Source organism: Budorcas taxicolor, chromosome 25, assembly GCF_023091745.1.
Source record: "Budorcas taxicolor isolate Tak-1 chromosome 25, Takin1.1, whole genome shotgun sequence".
Classification (NCBI taxonomy): domain Eukaryota; kingdom Metazoa; phylum Chordata; class Mammalia; order Artiodactyla; family Bovidae; genus Budorcas; species Budorcas taxicolor.
In genome coordinates this window covers 6,135,760-6,151,255 of record NC_068934.1, presented here as the reverse complement: position 1 = coordinate 6,151,255, position 15,496 = coordinate 6,135,760, and the positions used below count along the sequence as shown (strand labels likewise).

The following is a 15,496-nucleotide window of genomic DNA, read 5'->3' as shown; positions in this document are numbered from 1 at the left end:
ATCCCTCTGGGTCATCCCAGTGTACCAGCCCCAAGCATCCAGTATCATGCATCGAACCTGGACTGGTGATTCATTTCATATATGATATTATACATGTTTCAATGCCATTCTCCCAAATCATCCCACCCTCTCCCTCTCCCACAGAGTCCAAAAGACTGTTCTATACATCTGTGTCTCTTTTGCTGTCTTGCATACAGGGTTATTGTTGCCATCTTTCTAAATTCCATATACATGTGTTAGTATACTGTATTGGTGTTTTCCTTTCTGGCTTACTTCACTCTGTATAATAGGTTCCAGTTTGATCCACCTCATTAGAACTGATTCAAATGTATTCTTTTTAATGGCTGCGTAACACTCCATTGTGTATATGTACCACAGCTTAAGTTCTTTAAAAAATGTGTAAGCTTTCAGGGGCTTTTTCAGTAAATTAGAAGAGAGAGAGAGTGTGTGTGTTTGTGTGTCTGTGTGTGTGTGTGCACGTGCGTGTGCATGTGTTTCGTTTTTTGTGAGGATTTTTAAAATATTCCTTAATTTCCAGGAATAATTCTTAAAGTGCACAGTTTGCTCATGTTATAAAAGTTTCTAACCATTCCATTATACACATTTCTCCAGAAGTATCTTACAAGTAACTTTTCCCCAGTCTATCAGGGACAGAGGTATTTTGAATGTGTGGCCATCACTGAGCAGGGGACTATTCTCCATGTCTTCCAATAATTTTACAAGATCTTCCTTGGACACTGGAAACTCCATTTCTAGAATTTGGGGCCACTTACAAGGTGCCAGTGATGCAATCACCACCCCAAGAGCATGAACATCCTCACACTAAAGATATGGAAGGTTAATTCTTACTTGAAGTTCTATAGTGTGTGGGATGCAAGGATTCTGCAGAGCAAGGGAAGGAAAATTCCTTTCCTTGTATTTGCTAAATGAGAAAATCACATCACGCTTGTTATATATCAATTCTATAATCTAAATTGACCCTTAAAAATAAAATGAAAATTGTTGCAAATCCTGAATTGAAATTTATGTTTGGATTTCAAATGCAAGATCTGTACCCTTCAAAATTCCGTTATCTCTTTATCGCATTTTCCACTCAGTTTTACAGGGCTTATCCTAAATGGGACATAACAAAAAAAATGAGTTATTCAATCAACAGAATTAGAATCAGAGATGAAATCCAGGAAAGTGAAGTAATAAGGTGAAAATGAAAGAGAAGTGGATAAAAGGAAAGGCCTTGGATTCCATACCACAGAGAATGGCCTTCTGTGAATTGAAGGACCGAGGGTCCAAGAGAAGATCAGGAGATAAAATGAGATAAACAGAGAAGCAGGTTAGAGATCTGTCAAAAAGAGACTGATTGTCTCAGGGACATCTCAAAATTAACATTATAGAACAAGGGTATGGAGTAGATATTATTAACTACAAAATAATAGAAATTCCTTAAGTTGTGAATCTGCAGCTCAGTTTCCTCTCTACTCTTGACTTTATCCCTAGTACTTTATGTCTATTATGTTATCTATCTTTTGGAATTTTTTTTCAATGAAGGAACAATATTTTGTCTTTTCAGTTAGGTGGCTCAGTAGTGTCCGACTCTGCAACCCCATGAACTGCAGCTGCCAGGCCTCCCTGTTCATCACCAACTGTCAGAGTCCACCCAAATCCATATCCATTGAGTCAGTGATGCCATCCAACTCTCTCATCCTCTGTCATCCCCTTCTCCTCCTGCTCTCAATCTTTCCCAGCATCAGGGTCTTTTATATATATGAATTTATTTACTTTAATTGGAGGTTAATTACTTTACAATATTGTATCGGTTTTGCCATACATCAACATGTATCCACCACAGGTATACACATGTTCCCCATCCTGAACCCCCCTCCCTCCTCCTTCCCCATACCATTCCTCTGGGTCGTCCCAGTGCACCAGCCCCAAGCATCCATATCATGCATTGAACCTGGGCTGGGGACTCATTTCATATATGATATTATACATGTTTCAATGTCATTCTCCCAAATCATCCAACCCTCTCCCTCTCCCACAGAGTCCAAAAGACTGTTCTATACATCTGTGTCTCTTTTGTTGTCTCGCATACAGGGTTATCATTATCATCTTTCTAAATTCCATATATATGCGGTAGTATACTGTATTGGTGTTTTTTCTTTCTGGCTTACTTCACTCTGTATAATAGGTTCCAGTTTCATCCACCTCATTAGAACTAATTCAAATGTATTCTTTTTAATGGTTGAGTAATACTCCATTGTGTATATGTACCACAGCTTTCTTATCAATTCATCTGCTGGTGGAAATCTAGGTTGCTTCCATGTCCTGGCTATTATAAACAGTGCTGTGATGAACATTGGGGTATACAAGCAACTCCTGCAGCTCAATTCCAGAAAAATAAATGACCCAATCAAAAAATGGGCCAAAGAACTAAACGGACATTTCTCCAAAGAAGACATACAGATGGCTAACAAACACATGAAAAGATGCTCAACATCACTCATTATCAGAGAAATGCAAATCAAGACTACAATAAAGTACCATCTCATGCCAGTCAGAGTGGCTACTATCCAAAAGACTACAAGCAATAAATGCTGGAGAGGGTGTGGAGAAAAGGGAACTGTCTTACACTGTTGGTGGGAATGCAAACTAGTACAGCCACTATGGAGAACAGTGTGGAGATTCCTTAAAAAACTGGAAATAGAACTGCCTTATGACCCAGCAATCCCACTGCTGGGCATACCCATGCAGAGTCTTTTTAAATAAGTCAGCTCTTTGCATCAGGTAGCCAAAGTGTTGGAGTTTAGTTTCAACATCAGTCCTTCCAATGAACACCCAGGACTGATCTGCTTTAGGACAGACTAGTTGGATATCCTTGCAATCCTAGGGACTCTCAAAAGTCATCTTCAACACCACAGTTCAAAAGCATCAATTGTTCAGCACTCTGCTTTTTTTTATAGTCCAACTTTCACATCCATACATGACTACTGGAAAAACCAAAGCCTTGACTAGGTGGACCTTTGCTGACAAACTAATGTCTCTGCTTTTCAATATGCTGTCTAGGTTGGTCAAAACTTTCCTTACAAGGAATAAGTGTCTTTTAATTTCATGGCTGCAATCACCATTTGCATTGGTTTTGGAGCCCCCAAAATTAAAGTCAGCCACTGTTTCCACTGTTTCCCCCTCATTTTTGCCATGAAGTGATGGGATCGGATGCCATGATCTTAATTTTCTGAATGTTGAGCTTTAAGCCAGCTTTTTCACTCTTCTCTTTCACTTTCATCAGAGGCTCCTCACTTTCTTCCATAAGGGTGGTGTCATCTGCATATCTGAGGTTATTGATATTTCTCCCGGCAATCTTGATTCCAGCTTGTGCTTCCTCCAACCCAGCCTTTCTCATGATGTACTCTGCATATAAATTAAATAAGCAGGGTGACAATATACAGCCTTGATGTACTCCTTTTCCTATTTGAAACTAGTCTGTTGTTCCATGTCCAGTTCTAACTGTTGCTTCATGTCTTTCATATAGGTTTCTCAAGAGGCAGGTCAGGTGGTCTGGTATTCCCATCTCTTTCAGACTTTTCCACAGTTTATTGTGATCCACACAGTCAAAGGATTTGGCATAGTCAACAGAGCAGAAATAGATGATTTTTCTGGAACTCTCTTGCTTTTCTGATGATCCAGCAAATGTTGGCAATTTGATCTTTTGTTCCTCTGCCTTTTCTAAAACCAGCTTGAACATCTGGAATTTCACAATTCATGTGTTGCTGAAACCTGGCTTGGAGAATTATGAGTCTTAGTTTACCAGCGTGTGAGATGAGTGCAATTGTGCGGTAGTTTGAGCATTCTTTGGCATTGCCTTTCTTTGGAGTTGGAATGGAAACTGACCTTTTCCTGTCCTGTGGCAGGAGTTTTCCAAATTTGCTGACATACTGAGTGCAGCACTTTCACAGCATCATCTTTCAGGATTTGAAACAGCTCAACTGGAATTCCATCACCTCCATTAGCTTTGTTCGTAGTGATAGTTCCAAAGGCCCACTTGACTTCACATTCCAGGATATCTGGCTCTAGGTGAGTGATCACACCATCATGATTTTATGGGGCTTTTGTCTATATGAATTATTTAATTCATGTGTTTCTTCACTGATTGACCTGACAGTTCTATGTGTTCTCTTCTGAGTACTGCACGGAGAGTGGGAATGTAACAATAATATGAAATAAAATAAGAACTATATGAAATGTCACAGGAATTTCCCTCAATTAGTAAAAATACTTACTAAGTTGAGAAAAGTTTGCTGAAGAGTGTGATGAGATGGTATATGCTGAAAGTAAGTAAATGGTACTGGACATTGGTTCCTTTTGAAGGTCATGCATATGCCCCACAATGAGATAGTTCTGGTTTTACAATTTTGTATAGTTCTAAAAACCATTGATCATGTAGTTTAAAGGTTGTGACCTTTATGGTACATAACTTTAGTTTCATATAATCCTTATTTTAAAAAGAAAACCAATTTACTATATTCTATGAAATATTTCATAATAAATGTTTATTAAAATTTTAATTAACAGATTTATACATACAACACATTTATGCCATTTTATAAACATACAACCACTATGTTACATTAAATAACAATGTGCTGCTGGACACAGTCAGGTATCCTGTGCCCTCATATGAAGTGAAGGGCAGCAATATCCCCAGAGAAGAAGCTCCAATAAATGGTCAGCGAAATGGCCAATTCACAGAGATTTAAGGCAAAGGAAAGGTATCATAGGGGAGGCGAAGGCAGAAGGAAGGGAAGTATATATGAGGGAACTTCTGAAAACATCATAGAAGCTCACAGTTCCATTGTCATAATCCAAAAACACGCCAATCCTACCCGGAGGCCTTTTCACAAAGTGAACTAAGGGTGGGGAGGTGGTGGACAGAATATACTGACTGTTCACCTTTGTAGAACTGAGAAAAAATGCTTCTTCAGCACCAACACTGATACTGGTGTCACTTGTGAAGACGCTTTTACAGACCCCCAGAACCCAGGTGGAAGATTGTGCCACATCCAGCTCCCAATAATGCCTCCCGGAGGTAAAGGCCCGAGCTCCCCAGGACACAGTACACGCCTCGCCCTGGGGCTGTCTGGACGCGCCGGGGCGGTCATCCTCAAACAGCACACTTGCGTCATCGAGGGTCGCGTGGTGAACGGTCATCATCAGACTCAGAACGTTATTCACTGCAGAAAGAGTAGAGATTGTGTCAGCCAGTCGAATTTCCACGTCTCTGAGAGGCAGAGGCTCTCTACACAATAAGCTTTTTAATTTTCCTTCTCCAAGGAAATCAAAACAGACAGCAAAGGGAGTTAGAGTGACTCTTCTCTGAAGAATAAAAGTTATTACTATCTCTGTGGCATACAGAAATACATCAGATGAAAGAGAAAATTTTTAAAAATACATATATCATGAACTGGGTGAAGTCTGATTTAGGTCAATCTCTTCATAGTTTACTTTAGGATTCATCTAAAAACATTTATTCTCATATTAGAAAACTTTTCCTGTGTCTTTTGTACTTAATACTATGGAAACTGCAGATGGCACTTTATTATCACGTGGATACTTACGGGATATAATCTCTACCTATTACATTTTCAAAGGTCAAAAGAATTGATAGAAATCCATCTATGAATAATTTTGAAGCTTCAAAAAATATATTCTAACTAACAGTGTTCATGCATCACTTGTCTTAAAGTTGTTGTGAGATTGAGAGCATTACAATTCTTCTGCCAAAGCCCATTTCAATTTTTCTGTCTTTTATCCCTAATTTTAGAAATAATAAATGTTCTTTGTACAATGTGTAATAAATTTAGCTATAATGAAGTGAAAGTAAAAGTGTTAGACCTTCAGTCCTGTTCTACTTTTTGCAACCCTGTGGACTATATGTAGCCTACCAGGCTCCTCTGTTCATGGAATTTTCCAGGCAAGAATACTGGAGTGGATTTCCATTCCCTTCTCCAGGGATCTTCCCGATCCAGGGCTTGAACCTGGGTCTCCTGCATTGCAGGCAGACTCTTTATCATCTGAGCCACCAGAAAAGCCCAAACAGTAAATTAAAAGCAGCAATGATAGATTTAAGCTCAAGAGTGAAACAAACTGAGTAAACAACATATTGATGGTCACTCACAGAACTAAATATTCAGTCTCTTTATAATCACAGTAACAACTTGGTTGCTCTCCTTTTGCTCTTCCTATGTCAGATATATGTGTGTGTGTGTGTGTGTGTGTGTGTGTGTGTGTGTGTGTCTGGTTTTGCGTTTTCAGGAAGTTACAGGTGGCACACATCAGACTTGTTGTTTATAATGTGAATATAGAGGCAACAAAAGAGTCTGAGATGCAGTACTTGGATGCAGTCTCCGAAACCAAAGAATCATCTGTTCATTTCCAAGGCAAGCCATTCAATATCACAGTAATACAAGTCTATGCCTCAACCAGTAATGCTACAGAAAATGAAGTTGAACAGTTCTATGAAGACCTACAAGACCTTCTAGAACTAACACCCCCAAAAGATGTCCTTTTCATTATAGGGGACTGGAATGCAAAAGTATGAAGTCAAAGAATACCTGGAGTTACAGGCAAATTTGCCCTTGGAGTACAGAATGAAGCAGGGCAAAGGCTAATAGAGTTTTGCCAAGAGAATGCACTGGTCATAGCAAACACCCTCTTCCAACAACATGTGAGAATATTCTATACATGGATCACCAGATGGTTAATACCAAAATCAGATTGATTATATTCTTTGCAGCCAGTAATGGAGAAGCTTTATACAGTCAGCAAAAACAAGACCTAGAGTTGAGTGTGGCTCAGACCATGAAATCTTTATTGCCAAATTCAGATTTAAATTGAAGAAAGTAGGGAAAACCACTAGACCATTCATGTATGACCTAAATCAAATCCCTTGTGACTATACAGTGGAAGTTACAAATAGATTAAGGGGATTAGATCTGATCGATGGTGTGATCACTCACCTAGATCCAGACATCATGGAAAGCAAAGTCAAGTGGGCCTTAGGAAGCATCACTACAAACAAACAAAGTTAGTGGAAGTGATGGACTTCAGTTGAGCTGTTTAAATCCTAAAAGATGATGCTGTGTAAGTACTTCACTCAATATGCCAGCAAATTTGGGAAACTCCGCAGTGGCCACAGGACTGGAAAAGGTCAGTTTTCATTCCAATCCAAAGAAAGGCAATGCCAAAGAATGCTCAAACTCCTGCATAACTGCACTCATCTCACACACTAGTAAAGTAATGCTCAACATTCTCCAACCCAGACTTCAACAGTACTTGAACCCTGAACTTCCAGATATTCATGCTGCATTTAGAACAGCCAGAGGAACCAGAGATCAAATTACCAACATCTGCTGGATCATTAGAAAAAAAAAAAAAAGAGTTCCAGAAAAGCATTTATTTCTGCTTCATTGACTACACAAAGCCTTTGAATGTGTGGATCACAACAAACTGTGGAAAATTCTTCAAGAGATAGGAATACCAGACCACCTGACCTGTCTCCTGAGAAATCTGCATACAGGTCAAGAAACAACAGTTAGAAGTGGACAAGGAACAACAGACTGCTTCCAAATCCAGAAAGGCATAAGTCAAGGCTGTATATTATCATGCTGCTTATCTAACTTAAATTCACAGTACATCATGAGAAATGCTGGACTGTATGAAGCCCAAGCTGGAATTATGACTGTTGGGAGAAATATAAATAATCCCAGATATGCAGATGACACCACCCTTATGGCAGAAAGTGAAGAAGAACTAAAGAGCCTCTTGATGAAAGTGAAGGAAGAGGGTGAAAAAGTTGGGTTAAAACTCAACATTCAGAAAATTAAGATCATGGCATCTGGTCCCATCACTTCATGGGAAATAGATGGGGAAACAATGAAAAAGTGATAGACTATTTGGTGGGGGGAGGGGGTGGTCCAAAATCACTTCCAATGGTGACTGCAGCCATGAAATTAAAAGATGCTTGCTCCTTGGAAGAGAATTTATGACCAACCTAGACAGCATTTTAAAAACCAGTGTCATTACTTTGCTAACAAAGATCCATCTAGTCAAAGCTATGGTTTTTCCAGTAGCCATGTATGGATGTGAGAGTTGGACTATAAGGAAAGATGAGCACCGAAAAACTGATGCTTTTGAACTGTGGTGTTGGAGAAGACTCTTGAGAGTCCCTTTGACATCAAGGAGTTCCAACCAGTCCATCCTAGAAGAAATCAATCCTGAATATTCACTGGAAGGACTGATGCTAAGGCTGAAACTCAAATACTTCGGCATCTGATGTGATGAACTCACTCATTTGAAAAGTCCCTGATGCTGGGAGAAACTAAAGGCGAGAGGAGAAGGAAACAACAGAGGATGAAATGGTTGGGTGGCATCACTGGCTCAATGGACATGAGTTTGAGTAAACTCCAGGGGTTGGTGATGGACAGGGAAGCCTGGCGTGCTGCAGTCTATGGGATCACAAAGAGTCAGACAAGACTGAGCGGCTGAGCTGAACTGATAGAGGTAGAAAAGGTGTTAGCAACTTCAGGAATTTATGCACCACCTTCATAACCAAAAAAGAAATACAATGAAAATGAAAGAAGGGTTGTTCCCAAGAAGCTCTAATGAAATGTAGTCCTGATCACCAAAAGGCTGACTCTTACCTCTGAAGTTGTTCAGCATGTGTAGGAATCCAGAGACAGGCCAGGAAGGGAGCTCTGGGTTCATGGGCTGAGGCTTCCGTATCTGTGCCAAATGAGTCCTGTACAAAAAACATCGATTCCACGTCAAGACCAATGGCTAATCACGTGAGCATTGCAAAACAGCAGACTTCACCACAGGATCCCATATGTTCTCAGGATATATACTACTCATTTGAGAATATAGAAATGTTGCCATATATTTTACTAAATAGAAATTACATCAAATTTCATTTTCCCCATTTTTCTCAGACAATATTCCAAATTTGCACTCACTAAACTTCATTCCCTTCCTCAATTCCATCAATTCAAAGATCCTGGGCATTTTACAGAGAGCAAAAAATTCAGGCTAAGCCTTTGAGAGTTCACTCACAAAGTAGTCATCAAGGATGCATTCCATGTCTAAATAGAAGTGCTCACTGACAAGACATGTTTACTCTTCTCTGTCAAGCAAAGTGACCCAGGTCCAACCTGGCTGTCCTGGTCCTGAATGTCTCACTTAGCAGTGGGCAGCAGAAGGCTGCTCCCTGTGAGGTCCTGCCTGCAGGGGGCTTGCTGTGATGGAACAGGCTGAGTCACTGCTACTCAGCATTAACAAAATCACAGTCTCTCTGGGACTATGCTTCTTTCATGCCTTTTTCACCTTTCAGTTCACTAGGATAGGTGCTTCCTCTGTGATGTCTCAGAAAAATCCCTTGCTAAGTTTTATTGTGGTCAGGCTGGAGAGAATGGATTGAGTGGGTGGGACAAAGCCCAGAATGTCAGCAGATTTTCAGATATAGTTGATTTCAGTCAAATGAAAAGGAAACTACTGAGACCAAGGGTAAGAAACCCTTGAAATTCTTTGGAAATAAAATAGAAAATGGCCAAAAAGACAATGTTGGTAATCCATATACTAGGGTTCTGTACCTGTGAATTCACACATGGATTCAATCTGTACATTCTGGGCTATTCATTTGCTTATTTATTCCTTTATTTTATAATAGGATCAGAGCTACTATTCTAACTATATTTCATATACAGTGTGTACCAGTCAATCCCAAATTCCCAGTGTAAACTTCCTTCCCCTCTGCCTTTGTTCTGAGTGGAAAAAATTCACAAAACATTTCAGAAACTTCCAAAAATGTAGAAATTGAAAATGTCACATACCAGGGAATGACTTATGTAGCATTTACTTTATACTGTATATGTTGTAAAGTTATCTAGAGATGACAAAGTATACAGGAGCATGTGTATTTGTTATCTGCAAATAACATGGTATTATGTATAAAGGATCCTGAATCCTGGGATTTAGATATGGGAGAGGACCTGAAATAAATATCCAGGTCTCAAGCAAGAACTGTGGGTCCACTTCATCAAAAAGGCAAAAATATTTCAGAAATCAAAAATCATTAGTGTATACTCACATTTCCAGCACATTTTCCAAGCCCTGCAAAGAAAAAATAAAAAATCATGTTAATTATTAGAGTTCTGTTTCCATCTCCTGTACCTATTCTTGTTTCATAATAAGACATGGTTTTCTAAATCTCTTCTAAGTAACACTCAGAAGCAATCTCCATAACAGACCCTAACCTAAAGCTTGATGGGCTTCCTCAGGTCTCATTAAGGAAGGAAAGGGGGCAGGAAGGGTCTGCACAATGTTGCAGCAACATCTCGGTTTCCAGTGTCACTCACTGCCCACTGCTGTCTTCAGGAAGTGATCTCACCACTTATAACAATTAAGGTAAACCAGACAATTGCATAAAAAGAACCATAGGTTGCATTAAAATTGATACTGGTTCTAAATGTCTTGCCTGTATGACAATAAGAACCTCTAGTCTTCAGGAAGAGTGGATAACAGAGAGTGCCAAGGTTTAGGGGGTTATATACTGAGATTTACTCCAAGAAAAGTAACTTTCCCCTGGTCACAGAATCTTGCTGATTATGTTATCATCTGCCTGGATAGGTAATGTTTCAGTGTCACAGCAGCTCCTCTAGAAGAGCATTTCTCTCTCTGAGGTTGGCCCCTCCTTTCTCACCTGGAGCAGCTCCATGTCTGGCTTGTGGCACATCTCGGTCAGCTCTCTGTACATGTCTTTCAGACTTTCTCTGTACTGAGACATTCTGAACACACTCTCCTTGAGTTGTTCACAAATCTCCTTGGCTTCTCGCTCCAGGGCCTCCAGATGCAGTTGCTCCTCCTCCCGGAGCAACAGAAGCATCCTCTGATATTCAAGCTTGATCATCACCTTCCTTAAGGCCACATAGTCCTGCACAGATAGTGGATCCAAAGCATTACTTATGTTCACATTCAAAAGAAAACTTCAAATTATTTCCTTAGTGTCATCAGGGAAGTTCCTGACAAACTGCCACATGCATCAAAGAGTCTTGAATATTTTCAGGTCCTTATTGCCCATGCTTTCTCTGAATTCCTAATCTCTTTCCCTGGTTAAATCAAGTCATCTGAGGGACCCCAGGCTGTCTCCCAAGGAGGATTCTTCCAGGTTCTTACTCCATCAATTATTTCCTCTCTGACCTGAGTCTTGTTTTTCTCTTGTTCCTTTCTCTGATTCTTCTAAATCTTCTTTCATGAAGTAAACCTCATTTTGAATATATGTTTGTTTGTTGTTGTTTTCTTTTTTCTTTTTTTTTTTTTCCTGCATGCTGACTCTCTTCAGTCGTGCACAACTCTTTGTGACCTTGTGGATTATAGCTCACCAGGCTCCTCTGTCCATGGGATTCTCCAGGCAGGAATACTGGAGTGGGCTGCTATTTCCTCCTCCAGGGCATCTTCCCAACCCAGGGATGCATTCCATGTCTGTTGTGGCTCCTGCACTGAAGGCAGATTCTTTACCCCTGAGCCATCATTTTCCCTCTAGGGATGACTCTCTTCCTCTCTTCTCCTTCACTGTCACAGTTAGTGCAATGTGTCTAATACCCCATGTCTGAAAAGGCTTATTCCAATCTTCAAAATGTGGCTTTGGAATACATTTCATGCCTTGGTCTTCAAATATACTAGCATTCTTTGAACTAGCATATATTAGCCTGTTCTAATGGCAATTACTGATCAGTCATTTGAAACCACTCCTCCAGGGAAGAGACCAGTAGCCTTTGACAATAACTTATACTGACCTAAAAAAAATCTAAGGTAAAATTATATCAATATTTATACAAATAAATAGGAACATTTTTATTGTTACCTCAAAGGACTGAGTTGTCTTAGCTTCCTGATTCAGACTGATTTGTATTTCTTCTCTCATTTTCCATAAAGAGCTCATTCTCTTCAGGAGTTTCTCCTGCAAAATACCCATGGGATTTAGTAACACAGAAGATGACACTATAATATTAATCCCTTTATTCCTGAGCAAAGGCATTTATTAGTTACCCAGAAACCTTGACTTAGGAGGCTGTCATCAGACTTTTCCACATTAATTTGATGCCAATATTTGAATATCAAGGAATAGAACTGTATACTAGAGAACTGGGCGAACTTTACAGATAATGGGATCCATGTCCCATGATACTGAGGCTCAGACTGTAATAACCAGAGTAAGAAAGCCTCAAGCTCCCATCAGAAGCCTGTGGCCCTGGTGCCACCTGCCCTGGGATGCTGCATTTCCACATGTGTGGATAATTGGGCAACAACACTGAAAGGACACATTATATGTGAGGATCCACATTCAGAACTCCCACCTCCACTATCTCCACCCCCATCACCATCATCACATCCTCATCCTCCTCTCTGACTTAGGAGCCTCTAGATCCCAAACTGCTCGAGAGGCATCACCTACCCGGGACTCCTCAGCAGCCCTGTGTATTGGACTGTGGCTGTGAGCTGCGTGCTCGGGGCGTTCAGAGCAGGGCCCACAGAGCAGGGTCTGGTCAGCCTCACAGAAGAGGCCTTTGGCTTCCTGGTGTGTCACACAGATCTGCTCCTCAGAGCTGTGGTCGTGGTCAGCTCTGGCCTGTCTGGCAAGGGAAGCCAGCCTCTTGAGGACAATATTGGTTTTGAAATCGGGCCTCTCTGATAGTCCCCTGCACTCAGGGCAGCTCCTTGGGGTCTGGTCTTCTTCCCAGCAAAGGCTCAGACATGGACGGCAGAAGCTGTGCCCACAGTCTATGGTGACGGGGTCCAGGAAGCAGTTCATGCAGATGGAGCAGGTGAGTTCCCTCTGGAAGACCTGCAGTGTGTCTGAATCCATGTTTCTGAAAATTAAAGAAAGAAATAAGAGAGAGTAAGAGAAAAAGTTTTTCTTCTGTCCTGATCAGGAAAAATAAATCCTTTAGACAAATTCCTGTCTTGAACTCTAATTTCCCTATTTGCTTACCTCCCCAGAACAAACCTAGAAACGGTGACTGTATACACCTTGGATTTGATCTATTATACAAAAGACGAAATACAGTAAGAGTCTTTAGCAAGGTTTTGGTTAAAACAAACCAGGATTTCAATCATACTAAAATTAGTAATACATGGAGAAGCTTAAAAATTAATGTGCATGTGCTCAGTCCTGTCTGACTCACCGCTACACCTAGACTGTAGCCCACCAGGCTCGCCTGCCCTTGAGATTTCCCAGGCGAGAATCCTGGAAAGGGTTGCCTTTTCCTTCTCCAAGGGATCTTCCTACTTAGTGGCTGAACCCACGTTTCCTGCATCTTCTGCATTGGCGGGTGGACTCTTTACCACAGAATCATCTGGGAAGCCCCTTAAAGATTGGAATGGAGGGTAAGTGTTCGGATGACTTCAGAGCTACTTTGTTAGCTGATTCTGACAGAAGCACACACAGACCCTCAGTCTGTCTCTCTCTCGACTTCCATGACTCCCTGACTGGAACCCACACTAGCACACCCTTTGTTTCTCTCCTCATGGCCTCAGTTCCTTCCGTCATCAAAGTGACAGAAGTGCTTTTCTAAAGACAAATAAATTTGTTTACAAAGAACTTAAACTTCATACAATCAATGTTGGCTTAAATCTGATGTCCTAAAGAGTTCAGAGCTTGCTTCCAGCTTAAATAACAAGACTGCTCCTTTCAAGACAAAAAGAAAAAAAAAAATGTCACTTCTAGTTCAGGAAAGCAAATCTTCCTGAAGTCGGTTCATATCATCAGAGCATGTCATATTTTGAACTGGTGAATGTTCAGGTACCACAATAATCAGGAAACAATAGTCAGCATGAATATAATCGTTTGTAGACTGATAACATCAATGACCGTGATAATATTAAAACAATAATAGGAGAACTTAATATGTGTCGCCTAGTATTTCTCAGCATTGAATTAAATCCTTTTCTATAGATTAACTGCTTTAATCGTCTCAACAATATTTACTAATTTTCTATTTTTACCCACATTTGATAAGGAGGTTACTTGATATATAGTGGGTAAAAATAACTTACTTTTCTGAAAATCCCACATGGAATCAATGCTGGAGGAAGTGCTCAAACATAGATAGTACTGACAGAATAAATACAACTAGCTTTGGTGTCCAGACTGCCATTAAAGTTTTATTTTTAACTGATCATATCAGAATTTCATTGTACCTGATCTCACCTTTGGTTGTAGTTAATAAAGTTTTCCACTCTTTTTCTGTAGGTAACTCTCAAATTTAGTTCAAGATTTAGATGCTCCACTGCTGGTGGCAGAAACTTTCAAAAGTCTTCACAGCTCGGCCAACTCCAAACACCACAGCTCCGGGCTCCAGAGAAGACTGAGCTTTGTTTTTGGTGGATGCTTTATATTTTCCAATGACCATGACCATTTCTTCCAAGTGATAGGGTTATCAACTCTGTGAAAAGGTATAGGTGCACATGATTAGATTTTGCAGAGTTGGAAACACATCAGGATGCCAATGATTGAATCAAACGTTTGAAACCTATTTGATCCAATTGCCACAATCCAACCTCTGATAAAAGTCTTACCATGAATTTACCTTTGTAATTCATGAAGATTTTGTTTTGGAATAAACTATCCAAGTATGAATTTCACATCTCCATTTAATGAACTATATTATAGTTTTAATAGCACCTACCCATCTAGACCTATCACCCACTAGATTTACTTGCCTTTCTGAATTTGCCTGCATTCATTCAGTGATATGAATCCCTCACATTCTATTTTTCAACCCGGGTACTCAAGCTCTCCCAAAATACACATACTGCTCTGGCCAAGATAGCCAGAATTTGTTGTTTGGAAATATCTGAACTCCCCAGGATTGAATTTCATATCTTCATTTCACAAACTATATGATAGCCCTAATTGCAGCAACCAGTAATCTCACCAGTAACAAGTGAGAATGCGTGAGTGCTAAGTCTCTTCAGCTGAGTCAGACTCTGCAAAACCCAGGGACCATAGCCCACCAGACTCCTCCGTCTGTGGGATTCTCTACGTAAGAATACTGGAGTGGATTGCCATGCCTTCCTGCAGGGGAACTTCCCAACCAAGGGATCAAACCCTCAGCTCTATGTGTCCTTCATTGGCAGGTTCTTTACCATTAGCGCCACCTGGGAAGCCCACTAGTGAGAAAAGGGACTGTGATTTTCCTTCTAGGAGTAGCAGTGACTCAGCTTGTTCCATCACAGCAAGCCCGCTTGTTCTCTAAAACGCAGCAAACTTTGCCTTACCTAAGTTCAATGAGTTGAAAATTGAAATAATGTCTGAGAAAAAGAGGAAAGTTTAAATTGGATATAATTTCTTTTTTGAAAACATGGTAAGATTTTATATTCCCAAAGTTGCCATTGCTGGTTTTTAATTTTCTCTATATTATAACTGAATATACTATTCATTACACAA

General features: G+C 40.2%; 1 protein-coding gene across 1 annotated transcript; it reads right to left on the bottom strand.

Moving 5' to 3' along the window:
• Positions 1–4,740: 4,740 nt before the first annotated feature.
• On the bottom strand, positions 4,741–12,913 carry LOC128069078 (tripartite motif-containing protein 64-like). The gene is made up of 6 exons (XM_052662368.1): positions 12,503–12,913; positions 11,912–12,007; positions 10,751–10,981; positions 10,139–10,161; positions 8,697–8,794; positions 4,741–5,228 (listed from the first exon to the last, which is right to left on the bottom strand). The coding sequence occupies exons 1-6, from the start codon at positions 12,911–12,913 to the stop codon at positions 4,741–4,743; spliced, it is 1,347 nt and encodes a 448-aa protein (XP_052518328.1).
• Between the last annotated feature and the right edge of the window lie 2,583 nt (positions 12,914–15,496).